This window comes from Hemiscyllium ocellatum, chromosome 1 (genome assembly GCF_020745735.1).
Source record: "Hemiscyllium ocellatum isolate sHemOce1 chromosome 1, sHemOce1.pat.X.cur, whole genome shotgun sequence".
In the NCBI taxonomy this organism is placed as follows: domain Eukaryota; kingdom Metazoa; phylum Chordata; class Chondrichthyes; order Orectolobiformes; family Hemiscylliidae; genus Hemiscyllium; species Hemiscyllium ocellatum.
The window spans coordinates 108,844,811-108,863,865 of NC_083401.1; the positions used below are offsets into that span (position 1 = coordinate 108,844,811).

Consider the following 19,055-nt stretch of genomic DNA (forward strand, 5'->3'; position numbering starts at 1 on the left):
CAGTGAATATATCCTTGTCTTGACCATATTTATTCGATACTCAAATGTCTCAAAAAAAGATTTGTTTGGTCATTATTACATTAGAGTAAAAAAAAACTGCAGATGCTGGAATCCAAAGTAGAAGGGCAAGAGGCTGGAAGAACACAGCAAGCCAGATAGCAACAGGAGGTAGAGAAGTCAACGTTTTGGGTTAACCCTTTTTCAGGACTGGGGATGGGTGTGGGCGGAGCTGCAGATAAAGTGTGTGGTGGGGCAGGGTGGTCAAGTGGGGATAGGTGAAGACAGATAGAGGGTACGACCTGGTTGGTCTACGGGAAGAATGAATCCAGTTGGTGCCTGGGAGGAATGGAAGGGATGGGGAGAGCTGGGAAGGGAATCAGGGGGATGGGAAGGGAGGTTATTTGAAATTGGAGAACACAATGTTGAGTCCTCCGGGCTGTAGGCTCCCCAGGAGGCCAAGGATGGCCATGAATGAACCAAACCACATATTGGAGGAACAACACCTCATCTTCCGCCTAGGCAGCCTGCAGTCTGGAGGACTCAACGTTGAGTTCTCCAATTTCAAACAACCTCCCTTCCCCAACTCCATTCCCAGCCCCTCCCCCACCCTTCGACTGCTCCCTGCCACCAATCAGATTCATTCCTTCCACTGACCAACCAGGTTGTACCCTCTACTTGTCTTCATCCTGCCCCCGCGATCCTCTTTATCTGCAGCTCTCTTTACATTCGCCATCAGTCTTGAAGTAGGTTTATACCCGAAACGCTGCCTCCTCCACCATCTGATGCTGCCTGGCTTGCTGTGTTCTTCCAGCCTCCTGCCTGTCTACTCTGGGCATTACTTAATGACTGTTTGTGGGAGTTAGCTGAACATACATTGGCTGCCACTTTTCCTGCATTGGAGCACGACAACACCTCAAGTACTTAACCAAGTTTAAGATGCTTTGAAACATCTGTTGGAGCGAAGCACCATATAAATGCAGTTTCTTCCAACTATTTAGCTTACAAAATCAAAGTTTCAGACTTTGGAACAATTCAAGTCTCCAAGGCAACATCAGATAGCCAGGATGTTTCTATTGACTGAAAATTACATAACAAATTTCATGTTGTTATGACAGTGATAGAATGTCTGGGCATGTGCTGAATGAAATCTAAAAGGCAAGGCATTCTAAATTTGACCAGCTGAAATAATGAGTGTATGCTGAATGTTTAGCTGACAGGTTTAGTTCTGGATCAAGGAATAGACATTTTGAGAAAGATAATGTAATTCATCATGCTTGTCAACCGCACAAATGGTGATACTTTCTGTGTCAGCCCACCTGTTTGGTTCAGTGCATCTCGTTCTGTTCTTTTCAAACTGAGACAGCATTGCATGACTCACCATCTAGGTGTCTTTATTAGAAAAGCCTTTTGTATTCCTGTTTGTGTTTGTTCTCAGAAGTATCTTCTCACAGAAATAAATTCAACTGAAGCTGACAGAGTAAAGAAAATATCCAGCATCTTGCATTCAACTCTGTCCATTCTGAAGGGTCATTGGACACCAAACGATAACTCTGCTGTCTCTCCACAGTTGCTCCCTGGCCTGCTCAGTTTCCCCAGCATTTTCTGTTTTTGTTTCAGTTCATCAGTATCTGCAGTTCTTTGTTTTATTTGAGATTCTGAGTAACTGCGTCCTCACCAGGACATAGACTGTCTGCTTTAATTACGTTTGGAGTACTTTCTAAAATTTGAGTCATTTACAGAAAAAATATAGAGGCACTGGAGAGTGTGCAAAAAATATTTCCGGGGATAGAAATGTGTGCTTATATATGTTTAAGAGAGACTACTACAGGTGCCTGGATATAAAGGGAGATGGGTATAGTGAAGAAAAATGGAGTTGAGGTAAAACGTCAGCCATGATCTACTTGAAAGAAGTACTGAATGGCCTATTCCTATATCCAATGTTCCTGTTCTATATCTATCAACAAAAAGGATATTTCATCTTGGGGGACAATCTACAATGAGAGGTCATAATTTTGGGATAAGGAGTAACAGATTTAAAATAGAGATGAGAATTTTTAGATTAGATTCCCTGAGGTATGGAAACAGGCCCTTCAACCCAACAAGTCCACACAGACCCTCCGAAGAGTAACCCCCCAAACCCATTCCCTTATGTTTACACCTGACTAATGCACCTGGCACGATGGACAGTTCATTCAACCTGCACATCTTCAGAGTGTGGGAGGAAGCTGGAGCACATGAAGGAAACCCAGGCAGGCACGTGGAGAATGTGCAAACTCCACACAGATAGTCGCTCGAGGCAGGAATCGAACCTAGGTCCCTGGCGCTGTAAGGCAGCAGCACTAACTACTGAGCCACCGTGCCGCCCATAAAAAAAAATTTCTCATAGGGTCATGATTCTGTGGAATTTACTATCTCAGATTGGGGTGGATGCTAGGACATTGAGCAAATTTAAAGAGGAGATAGATTTTTAAAGAGTAATGGGTCGAAAGATATGGAGAGCAGGCAGCAAAGTGGATTGAGGTGGAAATGAGATCATCCATGGTGTATCAAATAGTGGAACAAGCTCCAGGGAATGAATTGCCACTCTTGCTCCTAATTCTTATATTACACAGAAGTATTCTCAGGCTTGGGTCTCTTTTATTTAAGGTAGGGTGGGACAGAGAGAACACTAAGGAATGGTTTGCTAGAGATGCTTAAAAGTTTGAAACTTTTCAGCCATGCATTTAAGATAGTTTACAAGTCATTCAATAGGGAAGGAAGGTCAGAAGAAATGTGCTTCCTAATAAACCAGTGAAAATGTGGAGCTCTACCAGAAAGACTGGTTGACGTGAATAGTGCACTCGTATGCCAGAAAAAGCTGGTTAGGCAAGTGAGGGGAAAGGAATTAGAAGTTTATACTGAACAATATAGCTGAGGAAAAACAGCAGTAAGTTTGAACTGAACACAAAATGCCAACATTGCCTGGTTAGACCAAATGTTTCAGTCCTGTATATTAAGGTTGTAAAAGTATATTCACATTTGATCCAACCAAGATACTTCTCTAATTATATTTAAAAGAGCCACAGTGTGAATGTAACAGCGTATTATAGAATTTCTTAATTCCTAATATCCTTCTGCTGATAATAAAGTAATTTAATTGAGAATCATAGAAAATCCTAGAATCATGGATTTGTACAGCATAAATGGCTATCAAAAGAGCTATTCTGTTAGTCTCCAGCCCTGTCTCTGTAGCTCTCTAACGTCTCCACTTTTAAACATATACCTAGCTGTCTCTTAAAATCGCCAATGGAATCCGTCTGTACCACTGTCTCAGGAAGTGGATTCCAAATCCTAACAACTCTCTGAGTAACGAACATTCTGTTATTCTCACTCCTAGCTTGCTTCTTGACAATCTTGAAACTGTGACCCTAAGTTACTGACATACCCATAGTGGAGATAGGATATCCTTTTTAACCCTGTCAAAATTTAAGCCCTCACTAAGGTCATCTTTTAAACTTCTCCGCTTCAGGGAGAATAAGCCCAAATTCTCTAATCTGTAGCATACATTTTATGAATAATGTCCAAATATACTAAAATTTAAATAACAATGTTGAAAGTATGTTCTAATGTACACCCACTGTTTATTGTCCAATATCGTAAATATCACCAAAAGCCAAACCAAAATGCTACAGCCAGTATCAATTCTGTGACATCTCTGTTTAAATATTTGACAGGGGGCAAAGTTCTGAGAGATTGTTTAGAATCTTCTCTGCTCAAGATGGTAATATGTAAAATTACATGTAAATATAATGTATTTTCACATAAAAGAACAGATCAGCCAGTGTGAGATGGGAATGGAAAGTAACTGAAGTTATGTTTTATTTCACAGTGAAAAATATCAAAGACTCTGTGAAAACAGGCATTTTAAAATGGAGAGAAGAGCCATCCAGATTGTTATCCGGAAATAAATTTCAGGAACGTTACTTTGTCCTGCAGGATGAAAAGCTGTTCCTTTATAAGGATGCAAAGGTGTGTCTGTACATTTTATACTGTTTATTTATGAGTTATTGCCAGAAAGTTTAGTGCACTCTGACACAGAGGTTTGGAACAAGTGGGAGGCAAAACTGGAAGTGAATTCAGAATACAGATTCCCGTCTACCTATTTCTGAACTCTGAGCAAGCGGGCAGGACAGGCAGCCAATATGTTCCCAGGACTCTTGTTGGCAATTTGAATACTTTAATGTTACTCTTCATTTACCAAACCTGAATGTTTCCTAGGTCTTGTTGCATTCCTGCACAGACTGCTTCAGTACCTGAGGAGTTACAAATGGGACAGTAAACTGCAATTATCAATGAACCTCCTCACCTTTAACCATGGGTTGGAGGAATGGTAAATGATCAATCAGCTGAAAATTGTCCAAAATTACTGAGTTATTGGTAAGTATAGGCAGACTGTAGTTCAAGAGAGTGATTTGCTCATCTTCTGGATTGGTGTAAGATGATTGATACTATTCCTCACCTTCTGTTCCACCCACTTCTAATACTGCACAGCTGAGGCAGGATAAGATAGAATCAGCATCCCACCTTAAAATCTAATATGGTATGGTAAGCAATAGCATGATAAGTCAATCCATCAGTGATATGACTTCTCAGACTGTAAGATTTCAGTAAAATGTTGGACGTGGAATGTCTTGCCCCAGATATCCATTAACTACCAGCGGTGCTTTGAGCCCCAACCAATGGGGCAAAAAGTGAAGACTGGTCAATGTGCTAAAAAGTCTGGAACTAACTGGAATGACTGAATGTGGGTGTTAGCTGGTGAGGGCAAACCTCCAAATGGAAGCCTACTGTCTTCAGCCACAGTAACGCAAGTGGAAGGTGACATCTCTGCCCCAACCCTCTCATTTTAAACTCCTATAGTCCCCTTAAATTGTCCTACCATTTTTGGATTTCCAAAGGTGAATAAAACTGAAACCAAGTTTTGTAGGAGACTTGTAGGGCACAGATGTAACGGCGTTTTGTTAATCTTTCATTTTAAATAGCTTTATAAAGAACTGTTGACATTAAGCAAACATAACATGTAGAATATTGTTCAAGCAGGTGTTAGAGAAACATTGTCGATAATATTTTTTCAGTTGCTTTTAATTATTCAGGGTGAAAGATTAAAGTATAGTACAGTGCAGCATATTATAAGGACAAGTCATCACTGCATTAGGAATTAGATTAAAATGAACTGTTTGGTAAGCTTTGGCTCCCATTTTCATTGACAGTAAATGGCAAGGCAGTTTCATCATAGTGCAAACAGAAGTGTTTTCTCTTCAGTATTTTTAAATTATAACCTAAGCTTCTGTAAATAGTATCTATACCTGAACGTTCCCAAAATGGTCACACTTTAATTTGGAAGTCTCAAAATTCTTTAGATACAGAATATAAGATTTGCAAACTAATTAAAATGTGGAGTTCTCCTGATTGACATAACGGGGAAATAATGAATTACATTTAGATGAAACAAAAACTATTCATTGGAAAAGCATTTTTCTTGTTGTCTATTTAATCATATAACTAAGAATTACCATCAAACTAAGGACTGAGAAGGGTACATGTAGGAATGCTATTCCTGTAAAGATTGGAACCATTCAACAGGGTCCACTATCTCTTTTACCACAGAACCTTGAGGACTTTAGTGGGCAACTGCATGGTGAACTTGTGGTCAAAGGTGTTTTTCTGCACAAACCTTTTCCATGAGTAACAAATGGTGCAGCACAATCTCATTGACTGGAGCATTCTGTGGTACATTGCCAGACCCATCCTTCACAGCACTGGAGACAGATAGAACATCTATGTTTAGTAATCCCTGAGGGAGAATTTTGCTCTCGCTGATGTGTAAAGGATAATGGCAAGAGTGCTGAGTTCAGTCGAGTGCGAATCCAAAATTTGATATGGAGTTAAATTGTCACAATTAAGTCCACTTTCCTTAAATGCTAAGGTCATTTTCTTTCTTACTGTCAGGTAGTAAGAATATACATTATTCGTATCTTGCTAATTTTGCACAAATAAAAGCAAAGTGCTGTGGGAGGTGGAGAATTGAAGTTTGGAGTTCCAAAGACCACAAAACTTTAACTTGAACTCATTTCTCATAGCATCCAAAAGGATTTAATGATGCAGTGATAGTGACCCTTACCTCTGAGCCAGAAGATCTGGGTTCAGCTGTCACTTGTTCCATTGGTATGTCTGAAAAGATTAATTTCATTTAATCTGGAGACCCCAGTGACATCCCACACACGACAATTCATGATGTCAGTGCTGCTGTCTTCATGAGAGCCACCAATTCAATTTGTTCCCTTTGAACAGGAGGAGCAGGTTAGATAGGCAGGAGGCTGGAAGAGCACAGCAAGCCAGATGGCATCAGGAGATGGAGAAGTCAACGTTTCGGGTGTAACCTTTCGGAGCAGGCAGCAAGGACATGAGGATTCTCAACCATCCTTTGTTTCCCATAGGTTCAGGGTGCAACTGATTGTAGCTGCATAGCAATTAGAGCACCCTATCATCAGCCAGCACATTTGTGCACGGGAAAGGATTCCACTCCATTAATGTTCCAACCATTTAAAATCACAATAGCTCAATAAAGTAGGCCTTCACCAAATATCAGGGAGCTGCCACAACTTTAAGTCCTTGGACAGCTCATAGGTACCAATGGCTTTCAAAGGTCCTCAGCCCATACAAGGCTGTTTGCTGGGCAATAAAGTGTATTCACTCCCCCGCCTGGTTGATGACCCGTCCAAGAAATCTTCAGGCTGCCATTGAGAAGCAATAGAACCCTGACCACTCTTCAACCAGGCCTATTGTAAAACAGACCATTGGCCCTCTGAAGATAAGGTGCTGCCACCAGAACTGGTAAGGCAGTGCCATGCAGTATACCCTAGACAAGATGCCCCACATCCCAGTAGTATGCTGTGCCCTCCACAACATCAGTCATAAAGGAAAAATGTCAAATATGAATGAGAACAGTCCTCTGAGGAGAAAGATAAAGGTGATGATCTTCAGGTGGGCAAGGTAACAATCAAAGAAAGGAAGACAGGGCATTAGTTTGCCACGCCAGAGAGATCCTGATAACCGCCTACTTCCATTATGACCGAACTGGATTGAGATCTTCTCCCAGCCTGCTGTTATTTTATTTGTACTTTGGCTGTCTGCTTGATGTGATTCAGATTCCTCAAGGATTGAGTAGTTTTCTACTTGATTGATCCATGCAATAAAATATTAACTTTTAATTTCAACTGTGGCTCTGATATCTTCACACCTTGAAATTTTTCATTACATGTGGAAAACCTGTGTTGGAGCACCTTTCGTGCTAAAACAACAGAGCTGCAAACAGCGATAACCTCATGTTCCTAGATTTTTGTGCAAGAATAACCCTTGTGCCAAAGATACGTGTTCCATCAGGGAGTGCAGTCCCTGGTGGAAGTGACCAAGTTGCCCTCAAATCAGACCCTCACCGTGCATGAAGTGCTTCAGTTTGCAGTGAGCCTTCATTCTAACTGTGCAACAATGCCTGACTTCCTCTCTAATAATGCTTTCATTACAATGGGCTGTGAAGTATGTATGTTCCCTCCATTGCACTTCACAGTGTTGTAGTTTGACACCTTGATTATATGTTGTCCATCTCGCAGCCTTAAATATCAGAGCACAGTTTTGTGTACCCTTGGTTGGGATAGAATTTTTGCTTCCTGGAGCCTGTAGACACGTGACCAATTCCACCATCAATTCCATAAGGTTCATGTGCAGAGTGTAATATCGCAGGCCCATGCTCCTGCCCTTGATCCCAATCTGTGGGATTCATCTGTAGCACATTGGCCACAATCCCAGCTTCTAGGTATGTGCTTCCCTGATAGATGACCTCCAGCTGACCAGTTTCAATTCCAGCCGGGTTTGAATCCCACCTCGGGCGACTTCTGTGTAGGGTTTGCACATTCTGTCCATGTTTGCATGGGTTTCCTTCGGGTGCTCTGATTTCCTCCCACAGTCCAAAGATGTGCATGTCAGGTGAATTGGCCATGCTAAATTGCCCATGGTGTTCAGGGATGTATAGGTTGGGTGCATTAGTCAGGGGTAAATGTAGAGTAATAGGGTAGGGGAATGGTTCTGGGTGGGATACTGTTCGGAGGGTTGGTGTGGAGGTGTTGGGCTGAAGGGCCTGTTTCCACACCGTAGGGATTCTAAGTATTCTAAGTTTGTTAACTGAGAGAGGAACTAAGTTGTGGCAATTGAAATGCAGCAACTCCTTTCACTGGTCAAAGAAGCTGCACCTCTGTCACCTTCGGTAACTTTACCCAGGCTTATTGGGAAATAAGACTTTGACAGGTGTCAGAACAGTGCAAGGGAAGAGATAGAAGCCTGTATTGTGTTCAACAATTGAGCATCTGTGTGCCCTGTCCCTCCCTCTATGCCTTGGTGTGTGCCCGCAGCTAGGATAGAGGGAACCTGCTGGTTGTAATCCCCAGTGGTATTGAAGACATTGGGGTCCTGGTACTTAGAGGGCACAGTCTCCTACAAAAGTTCAGGCTCACACTCCTTGGACTGACCTGGTAGGCAATGGGGGAGGTATCTGTGGAGTGTCTTGAGATGGACACAAGTGTCCCATTTAAAAATACTTCTTAAAGTATTGTATTCCCTTAACTTTCAGCTGGCTGTTGCAAATATAATTACAGGTCATTCTGTAATGCGATTGATGAACTAGGAATGGTGTTTCTACAGCGGGAACTTTTAAAACATGTTTTGGCTGTAATTTAGTTACAGTGCCAACACTTTGTGTTGTTGCTAAAGTGCAATTTTTCTGTAATGGGGTTTCACAACAAGAATGCAGCTATTGCATTATAGAAAAAATGACTGTATAATATTGATAAATTGACTGAGTATTTAGATGTCATTACATTGCTAGGACAAGCAGATGCAAAGAAAATAAGACTCCAAAATCGCTGCATCTATTACTTGTCAAAGTAAATAATTATCAATTGGAAACATGAAGTCATGTTTTGTTTATACCTTCAGTCGTAGAAAAATTATAATTAACTAAAATATGACACTTCATGGCCTGACATATCCTTCACACTACTGCAAACTACCACATTTCAATAAAGGGTGCAGGACATCATGACAAAAACAGCACCAGACATATGAAAAATGAGCTGTCAACCTAGTGAAGATATGCAACAGGTCTACTCGCATGGCAAGGAGCAGAAGCGGTGTGCAGAAATTCATCTCCTCACTCTCCAAAACCAACTATCTGCAAGGCACAGTTCTGAAGCATGATGGAATACCCTCATTGGTAACAGCAATAAAGTAGCTCAACACTATCCTGGGTAAAGCAGTCTACTTTATTGGCTCCGTATCCACTACTTATAACATTCACAATCTCTACCAACAATGCATTGTCAGCAGTGGGTACCATCTACAAGATTGCACTGTAGTAACCCACCAAGGATTCTTAACAGCATCAACTAAATTAGAAAATCAATTGCAGAAGATAAATAGGCACACTACTGCTTGCAAGTTCCCATCTCAACTGCACACCATCCTGAGTTGAATCGGTATCACCATTCCTTTAATGTCATTGAGTCAATATCCTGGAACACCCTCCTTAATGGCACTGTGAGTCTCCCTACATAGTATAACCAGCAACAATTCAAGATCGTGCACTTCAAATGAAATTAGGGATGAATAATAAATTCTGGCCTAGCCAGAGTCTTATCCTGTGATTTTATTTTTACTAAATTTGAATGCAGTTCTTCTGGTTTTGCAATTCAGTTTTTCACAGAAATGGACCATTGAATCCAATGGTTCCTTGTTCCACACAATTGTCCTCCCATCTCTAATCTCTAACTAAACTTAAAAGTTTATACGTTTTTCTTAATTGCTTGAAATTGAAAGATCTTTCTGTGGAACGTTAATAGATACACAACAGAAAGGTGGGGATGTTCTTTGGAAAACACTACAGTGTAAGGGAGATGTTGGCATGGTTTGCTTAGGTTACACCATATTAAATGGGTCAGTAGATACATACAGTTATATAATCCCTACAGTGTGGAAGCAGGCCCTTCAAATCCTTACCAATCCTCAGAAGAGCATCCTACCCAGACGCACCCCACATTCTAGCCCTCTAACCATGCATTTCTACTTACCCTGCAAGCTATGGGCAAATTAAATGGCCAGTCCATCTAACTTGTGGGAGGAAACTGGAGCAGAATGTGCAAACTTCACGTGCCTAACGTGGAATCGAACCCAGGTCAATCAAACCCAGGTCCTTGGTGTTGTGAGGCTGCAGTCCTAACCACTGAGCCACCATGCCACCCGACTGTGGAGGAGGGAATTGTGCGTAAGAAGTGATAAGACAGAAGAGAATTTGTTGAAAGATACTAGTGTGTCGAGAAGGTTAAAAAATATCAAACAGGGGCAATTGTAATCATTGACTTTTAGAAAAATATGTGTGGCAGGTAGCAGGAGACTTCTTTTGTGACCAGTAGTTCATCATCTGCCCATGTAGGTAAGGCAGATGATAGATAAACTAAAAGATTGATTATTGATAATACTTACATTTTCTTTAACAAAAACAACCAAAAGAACTGCAGATGCTGGAAACAGAAGAAAAATTAGAAATTGCTGGAAAATCTCAGCAGGTCTGGCAGCATCTTTGGAGAGATATCAGAGTTAACATTTCAAGTCCATTGACCCTTCTTCTGAAGAAGGAATTCTAGCTGCTGTCGTAAAGAGTGTTGGTCAGATCATATTTGAAGCACTGTGTAAAGTTTTGGTCTCCTTATTTAAGAAAGGATAAAATATGTTAGACGTAGTCCAGAAAAAGTTCATTCAACAGATGCCTGGGGTATAGGTGGAATTTATCTTCTTGAGAAAGGTTGGTATAGTGAGTAGAACCAGGACCACGTGGACCTCATTGGCAGGCATCCTTGATTGCGGCTGTTAACCATGGCTAATCAGGGAGCCCTGGCTCACAGCTATAAATAGAGATTCAGAAGGTCTCTCCGGTCTCGGCACTAGCTCTAAGCTGGCTGGTCAGGGCCCATATGCTGTACACATGTAAATAAAAGGTGACTTGATGATGAGACACTGGTCTCTATCCAGTTATTTTGGTTGGACAAGTTGGGTCCAAACCTATGGAGTTTAGAAGAATGAGAGATGATCTTATAGAGTCAAAAGATCCTGAGACGATTTGGCAGAATGGATGTTAAAAGAATGTTTTACTTTATGGGAGAGACTGAAGCTGCAGATAAACTTGGAAAGTAGAGGATCTCCCATTTAAAACTGAGATGAGAAGATGCTTTTTCTTGTGAGGATTGTTAATCTGTGGAATTCTCTTTGCCAGGAGGCAGGATAGTTGAATGTTTTTCATGCTCAATGGGATAGATTCTTTTATCTCTGAGAAGTTAAAGGGTATAGTAGGTAGACAAGTAGGCAAAGACCACAATCGATCACTTACTTGATTGGTCAGAGTATTAAGTACAGGAGTTGGGAGGTCATGTTGTGGCTGTACAGGACATTGGTTCGGCCACCTTTGCAATATCGTGTGCAATTTTGGTCTCCTTCTTTTCAGAGGATGTTGTGAAATATCATCGGGTTTAGAAAAGATTTACAAGGATATTGCCAGGGTTGGAGGTTTTGAGCTACAGGGAGAGGTTGAATAGGCTGGGTCTGTTTTCTCTGGAGTGTTGGAGGCTGAGGGGTGACCTTATAAAGGTTTATAAAATCATGAGGGGCATGGATAGGATAAATAGACAAAGTCTTTTCCCTGGGGTCAGGGGGTCCAGAACTAGAGGGCATAGGTTTTGGGTGAGAGCAGAAAGATATAAAAGAAACGTAAGGGGCAACGTTTTCACGCAGAGATTGGTGTTTGTGTGGAATGGGCTGCCAGAGGAAATGGTGGAGGCTAGTAAAATTGCAACATTTAAAAGGCATCTGGATAGGTATATGAAAAGGAAGGGTTTGGGGGAATATGTGTTGGGTGCTGACAGGTGAGACCAAATTGGGTTGGGATATTTGATCAGCATGAACGAGTTGGACTGAAGAGTCTGTTTCCATGCTGTACATCTCTATGACTCTATGACTTAGGATCTTAACAAAAAGCCCAAAGGGTCAAATGGCCTACTCTTTCTAACTGGTATGTCTGGGTGCTCCACATATTATTTCTCACTGACAGAAAAAAAGGGACATAATGTGGAAGTAACTTTTAAATGTTCCTAATTGCATGTCACTAAAAGAGGTATCAGCTCTTCTGGCATTGTTCATGAAGGCATCATTGCTTTGCATTTGAACAATGTGCCACAAATGAATTAAACGTCCTCCTATCATGGTGTAAACTATGTTTCTAGTTTGTATGTGTTCAAAATAAAACAAGTGCAATCTGACCAGTTTAGCTGTCAACTATGGTTCAGTAACTTCTGCTTATACAGGACTATTAGTATTGCAAATAAAGATTCAGGCTTTTCTGGTATTCAGTCTGAATGAGGAGCACGTTAACTGTTTTGCAAATTCCTGACTCAGTTATAAATCATTGACGATTGAAGTTGGAGTGAAGAATGAGAGTAGTGTTGTTCTTTTGGGAATGCAAGCCTTAATGATCTAATAAACGTTTATTGACAAAAGTCTTTTCAATTTTCTTACTAATTATAATGTGTAACTTTTTCAGAGCAATAAAAGTGAAAGGGAAGTAGTCGTCAAGTCCTTAAAACTGTACCTTGGACTGAAAAAGAAACTGAAGCCTCCGACTAGGTAACGATATTTTCTAATTGAGGACAGAAGACAAGTTCAGACATGAAGCAATGTTTTATTTATGTAAACTAATTTAGCAGACACATTTACACAAAATGCAAATTATCCTATTTGCATTTGCAATATGAAATGTACAAAAACACAAGGCATTATGATTAAACATCATAATTCCTTTTCATTGTGCAATCTCTTGGAGGAAGCAAAATAAATTACAAACTCTGAGACCAATTCAGTGTCCAAACTCTTAGAAATCCTTCTCTGCCCTCTTTAGATGACCAAAATGAGTTTGGGAAATTACCAAGTCCATGAGGTATTTACTCAGAAACTTTATCTATTTTCCTCAAGTTTATGCTTTATGTTGAATGCGGCTTGCCCAGACTTTGTTTTAATCATCGGCAACAAATCTGCACTTGCCTGTCAAGCCAACAATGTATTCTAAATATTGATAACTTACTGCAAAAAGCAGTCTCATGATATAAAAGTTAATTCAATGTTTATGTTGGCCATGAATGAACTGATTTTTTCTTATCCTATGTAGTTAAAAGGCTGTTCTTGGAAATATTCAGGATCTTCCTAAGTGTATTACAACCAATAAAGAATATTTATGTATTGCATTTTTGAAGGAAACAATAGTTGATTTACGCACTGAAAAGCCCACAAACTACAATCTAATGACTGGATAATTTACTTTAGCAATGAAATGTGACCAGGACATTGGGAAGACCACTTCTATTCTTTTAACTATTACCATGGGATTTCTAAAATCTATGAGACCAGACAGGCTTTGGTGATCCAAAGGACATTAGTCCTTTCATTAAGTTTAATAGAAATCACCACACAATATATGCTATCCAAGAGAAAATAAGCTCAACTGACCTACCAAAGCCCAGTTTATCCCTTCAGGTATCTGCCATCAGGAAGGGACTGATTTTATCCAATCCACTTGTACATGCAGAATTTGCAGTAGCAACCAACATTAGATGTGTTTTTGCAATTGGGCAGCATTTTGCTTGATAATCCTGACTGTGCAAAGAAATATACTGATAACCAAATCAAAATTGTCAGTCAGTCACCCAGTATACTGGAAGCAGCACATTAATACACAGATCCTGTTCTTTGCAGACAGAAAGAACATGTAACATGCATTGAGCCTGATAAGTGACAGCTATTTGCAGGTTCATTTCTCAGGGCAATGCCTTGACTATTTAGAGCCAACCTGCCTGCTTTAAAATTTAAGCAAAGCCTGGCAGTTACACGGTTAATGTTGATTGACAGTTATCTCCATGGCATTGGCTCTACCAATCAGACTCCACTTGCCAACCAGATTACATTTTCATCTCATTCAGTATAAATGATGGTTTTCTTCTTAGCTTGGTATTCTTGTCAAATGTTCTGAGACATTTCAGATGTGTGTCTTCTTTCCAACAATACCCCAAGTAGGATGTGCACTAATAAGCTAATCTATCAGAAACCGAACTTAGCACAATGGCATATAAAGTCAACACTGACTAGAAAATTGGGGAGAATGAGCATAATAGCCAAAGCCATAGAATTAACGGGTACATCTCTAGCAATGTCGAGAGTGTGGTGCTGGAAAAGCACAGCAGGTCAGGTAGACTCTGAGATGCAGGAGAATCAACGTGTCAGACCTAAGCCCTTCATCGGGATTCCCGATGAAGGGCTTATGCCCGAAACATCAATTTTCCTGCTCCTTGGATGCTGCCTGACTGGCTGTGCTTTTCCAGCACCACAATCTCGACTCTGATCTCCAGCATCTGCAGCCCTCACTCTCTCCTACATTCTCTGGCAATGGTCCATATTCTTGAAGCATGAAATCCAAAAATTGTTGTGAAATAAGTGTGATAATTTTGTTGGAATCATATTTTTCATTTTGATATGGATTGGTTTTGACAGTACATTGATACAAAAGCAGCAATATTGGAGTCAGATTGACATTTTAAAATTTTATTCACTATGTCAGCATTGCTGGCTGACCAGCATTTATTGCCTGTCCCAAGTTGCCCTTGAGATGCTGGTGGTGAGCTGCCTTCTTGAGCTGTCCATGTGCTGCAGTTGACCATAGGGAGGCCTTAGGGAGGAAATCGCAGGATTTGGACCCAATGACAGTGAAGGAACAGTGATATACTTCCAAGTCAGATGGTGAGTGTCATAGAGGGGAACGTGGAGGTGGTTGTGTTCCCATATAGCTTTTGTCTGCTGCCCTTATACTTCTATATAGAGCTGGCCTCAGGTTTGGAAGGTGCCAATTCGTGATCTTTGGTGAATTTCTGCACTGCATCTTGTAGATAATACATACTATTGTTATGGAGGGAATGGATGCTTGCAGATATGGTGCCAATCAAGCAGGCTGCTTTGTCCTAGATGGCGTTGAGCTTTTTTGAGTGTTGATGGGGCTGCACTCATCCAGGCAAGTGGGGAGCATTCCATCACACCCAATACTTATGCCTTGTGGATGGTGGTCAGGCTTTGGGGTGCGAGGAGTATTCCTAGCATCTAACCTGTTCTTGTAGCTACTGTATTTATATGGAAAATTCAGTTGAATTTCTGGTCAATGGTAACTCCAAAGATGTTGATAGTGGGAGATTATGTGATGGTAAGACCATTGACTGTCAAGGGGTGGCATCGTCTCTTATTGGAAATGGTCATTGCCTGGTATTTGTGTGGTATGAATGTTACTTACTATTTGTCAACCCAAGCCTGGATATTGTCCAGGTCTTGTTGCATTTGAACGTGGACTGATTCAGTATCTGATAAGTCGCAAATACACAATGTTGAACATTGACTGCTGATGACTGCACAATCTGAAAACACTTAAGCCAAGAGGCTTAAGACCATTCCTGTTGGGCATTTAACTTCAACATTGACAATAGACAATAGGTGTAGGAGTAGGCCATTCGGCCCTTCAAGCCAGCACCATCATTCATTATGATCATGGCTGATCATCCACAATCAGTATCCTGTTCCTGCCTTATCCCCATAACCTTTGATTCCACTATCTTTAAGAGCTGTATCCATCTCTTTCTTGAAAGTGTCCAGGAACTTGGCCTCCACTACCTTCTGGACCTTTGCAATACTATCGTAAGATAACGAGGAGAAAGTGAGGTCTGCAGATGCTGGAGATCAGAGCTGAAAATGTATTGCTGGAAAAGCACAGCAGGTCAGGCAGCATCCAAGGAACAGGAGATTCAACGTTTCGGGCATAAGCCCTTCTTCAGGAATCCTGAAGAAGGGCTTATGCCCGAAACGTCGAATCTCCTGTTCCTTGGATGCAGCCTGACCTGCGCTTTTCCAGCAACACATTTTCAGCTATGGTAAGATAACTCCAGCTGGATACAAAGTGATAGTTAAATCTTGACTTCTCCTGAGAATTTTACAAACTCACTTCCAAATCATTGTGCTGAAAATAAAATTGTCACTTGTGTTCTCCTAATGTTAATGAGCTGGGAAACAGTTGGCCATGTAATAAAACTCTGCAATGTTTGAGGCATAAAGAGAACTCTAAGAGAGCATTTAACTGTCATTAACTTTACAAGTTAAACAGCTCCAACAAAAATTCAGCTGTTTTAAAGTGCAGTTATATTCCACATCTTGCAGCATTAAGAAATTATGTTACCAATACAAAACAAACAATACAGTTGAAGCCAGACTCAATCAGAGGTTCTGCATCGAAGAGATGCCACATTTGCTGAAGGATAATTGCAACTAGTACAAAGTCAACCTTTTAAACCTGAAAGTTTATAATCATTTCAGTAATTCATTGACTCGTCATGAGTAGAACTTGTATCTATCTCTGTTTGGTGATTGATTGCTGAGGACAGCAGAACTTGACACTCAAGATCATACCAATGCAAAACTGGGAAATGTAATTTCTCATTAAAGTAATAACAATCAATATGCAAGTTCACTCGGTTTAGCCTGTCCCATCCAATTGTGAAGATCAATCAATTTGTTGCTGGTTGCATAAGTTCAGATGTTTTATCTATAAAGACTAAGGTACTATTCTTTACTAATAATGTTGGAATATTTCTATTTATTCTCCATGATCCAATATTTTTCTTATCTTTTCATATTCAAAGCCCAATTAGTTTTCCCTTATTAAAAAGAACTTTACTTCTTTTATCTGGTATTAGATTAACTCTTCTTAAAGTAATGAGTTCCTAGCCTTTGCTCTGCATGTCTTGGTGCTACCTTTTACTTAGTCAATATCCTGTTTGTAATATTTGAACATTTGCTGCAATTACCAATTAAGCTTTGAGCCAGATAGAGCTAGACATTTGTCTTCCTCACATCCTCCTTTAACAACCTATTTATCACTTTTGCCATTTAGGTTGATGAGAGTAAAAAACGTGCACTTGCTTTCAAGGACATCACTTTAACTCTTATGTTGCCAGAATGCAAAATATTTGTACCGAGCTTAATTTGTACCAAGCTTCTCCAGTTGTAAATTAATACTGTGTACTATGGCAGTTAGGTAGATTTGGGATAGTGGTGAACACATAACCATTTGTTATCATCCCTGACTCTGAAACTGATAAATTCTTAAATTCCTTAACCTTATTCCGATCCTTATTGCTCAGAATGGTGGCACTTCAATGAGTCCGGCCCACGTACAATAAATATGCTTCCATAGTCTAATACTGTACATTCTGATCCTATCGCCAACACATCAATCACCTGTCTGAAATTTCTTGTAACTTATACAATGCTCTCTTTTTGATCCGTAGCTCGATGACCTTCCATTTCATTTTAGTTTCAAATACTCTTCATGCCTTTGAGTCAGAAATAATATTCTTGTACTTTGAATCATACCTAAAACTTGTATTGATTACACCATGGACATTATGGAATTCATTATTTACTGTAAGTTCCAAATTCCCTTTGCTTCTCAATCTTTTCAAAGCATTTCTGGAATTCATTTCTCTTGGTTAATTCTTTATCATATTGTTGCCTGTAACTTGATTTCGAAACGGTCTTGCCAGTCTGTGAACCTAGTGTCCTTCAGTTTTTATTCTATCAAATGCTGCTGGAAAGGAATGCTTTGCGTGATTTTTTTTTCAGTGCTTCTGAGGTTTATTCTAGCAAGGTATATTTGTCTGTAAATCTAACTCTCATTAATAGTTCTGTATAAAGTGAATATAGGCAAAAGTGAGGACTGTAGATGCTGGAAACCAGAGTCTAGGTTAGAGTGGTGCTGGAAAAGCACAACAGGTCAGGCAGCATCCTAGAAGCAGGAAAGTCGATGTTTTGGCCAAAAACCCTTCATCAGGAGTGGAGGCAGGGAGCCTCCAGGGTGGGGAGATAAGGAGGGGAGGAGGGGGAGGGAGAGGTGGGGCTGGGAAGAAGGTAGAAAAGAGTACAGTAGGTGAGTGGGGGTGGGGATGGATATGATAGGTCAGAGGGGAGGGTGGAGCGGATAGATGGGAAGGGAGATTGGCAGGTAAGATAGGTCATGAGGACAGCGCGGAGTTGGCAGGTTGGAACTGGAGTAAGGTGGGGGGAGGGAAAATGAGGAAACTGGTGAAGTCCACATTGATGTCCTGGGGTTGAAGTGTTCTGAGGCAGAAGATGAGGCATTCTTCCTCCAGGCATCCAGCGGTGAGGCCCAGGACCTGCATGTCTTCGGCTGAGTGGGAGGGAGAGTTGAAATGTTGAGCCACGGGGCGGTGGGGTTGATTGGTGCTGGTGTCCCGGAGATGTTCCCTAAAGCGATCTGCTAGGAGGCGTCCAGTCTCCCCAATGTAGAGGAGACTGCATCTGGAGCAACGGATACAATAAATTATATTAGTGGATGTGCAGGTAAAACTTTGATGGATGTGGAATTTGGTGTGATTAGAGCAGAGTGAGTGGAGAGGTGCGCGGTGTGAGGGTGAGAGGTTGGAGTGGGTGAGGGGGGTAGACAGTTTGAGGTGGTTAATGTTGTTGGGATTGGAGCAGAGGGAGTGGAGAGGTGCGGGGTGTGAGGGTGAGAGGTTGGAGTGGGTGGGGGGGGTAGACGGTTTGAGGTGGTTAATGTTGTTGGGATTGGAGCAGAGGCAGATGAAAGTTATTAATTTGTCCAAACCTTCATCGAGGTACAATCTGTCACTCTCCAATTCTGAATATAATATTGCTTCTTATTCTGATATGTGTGGTAGCAAAAGAGTCAAAGGAGTAACGCTGATACACATAACTGCTTCATTCTTCCATAGGCAACAATATTCGCATTAAGAAAAGGTAACCATATCCCAATACATTCAGCCATTTCGCAAAAGTTTTCTTTAAATTACTCGAAGGAC

At 40.8% G+C, this 19,055-nt stretch overlaps 1 protein-coding gene across 2 annotated transcripts in view; it reads left to right on the forward strand.

Moving 5' to 3' along the window:
- The window catches only part of arap2 (ArfGAP with RhoGAP domain, ankyrin repeat and PH domain 2), a 309,350-nt gene that overhangs the window by 270,187 nt on the left and 20,108 nt on the right, over positions 1–19,055 (forward strand). For both annotated transcript variants that reach the window (XM_060825023.1, XM_060825033.1), the window contains exons 28-29: positions 3,869–4,008; positions 12,677–12,759. In XM_060825023.1, coding sequence (XP_060681006.1) covers positions 3,869–4,008; positions 12,677–12,759 — 223 coding nt within the window. The remainder of the gene's footprint in view (positions 1–3,868; positions 4,009–12,676; positions 12,760–19,055) is intronic.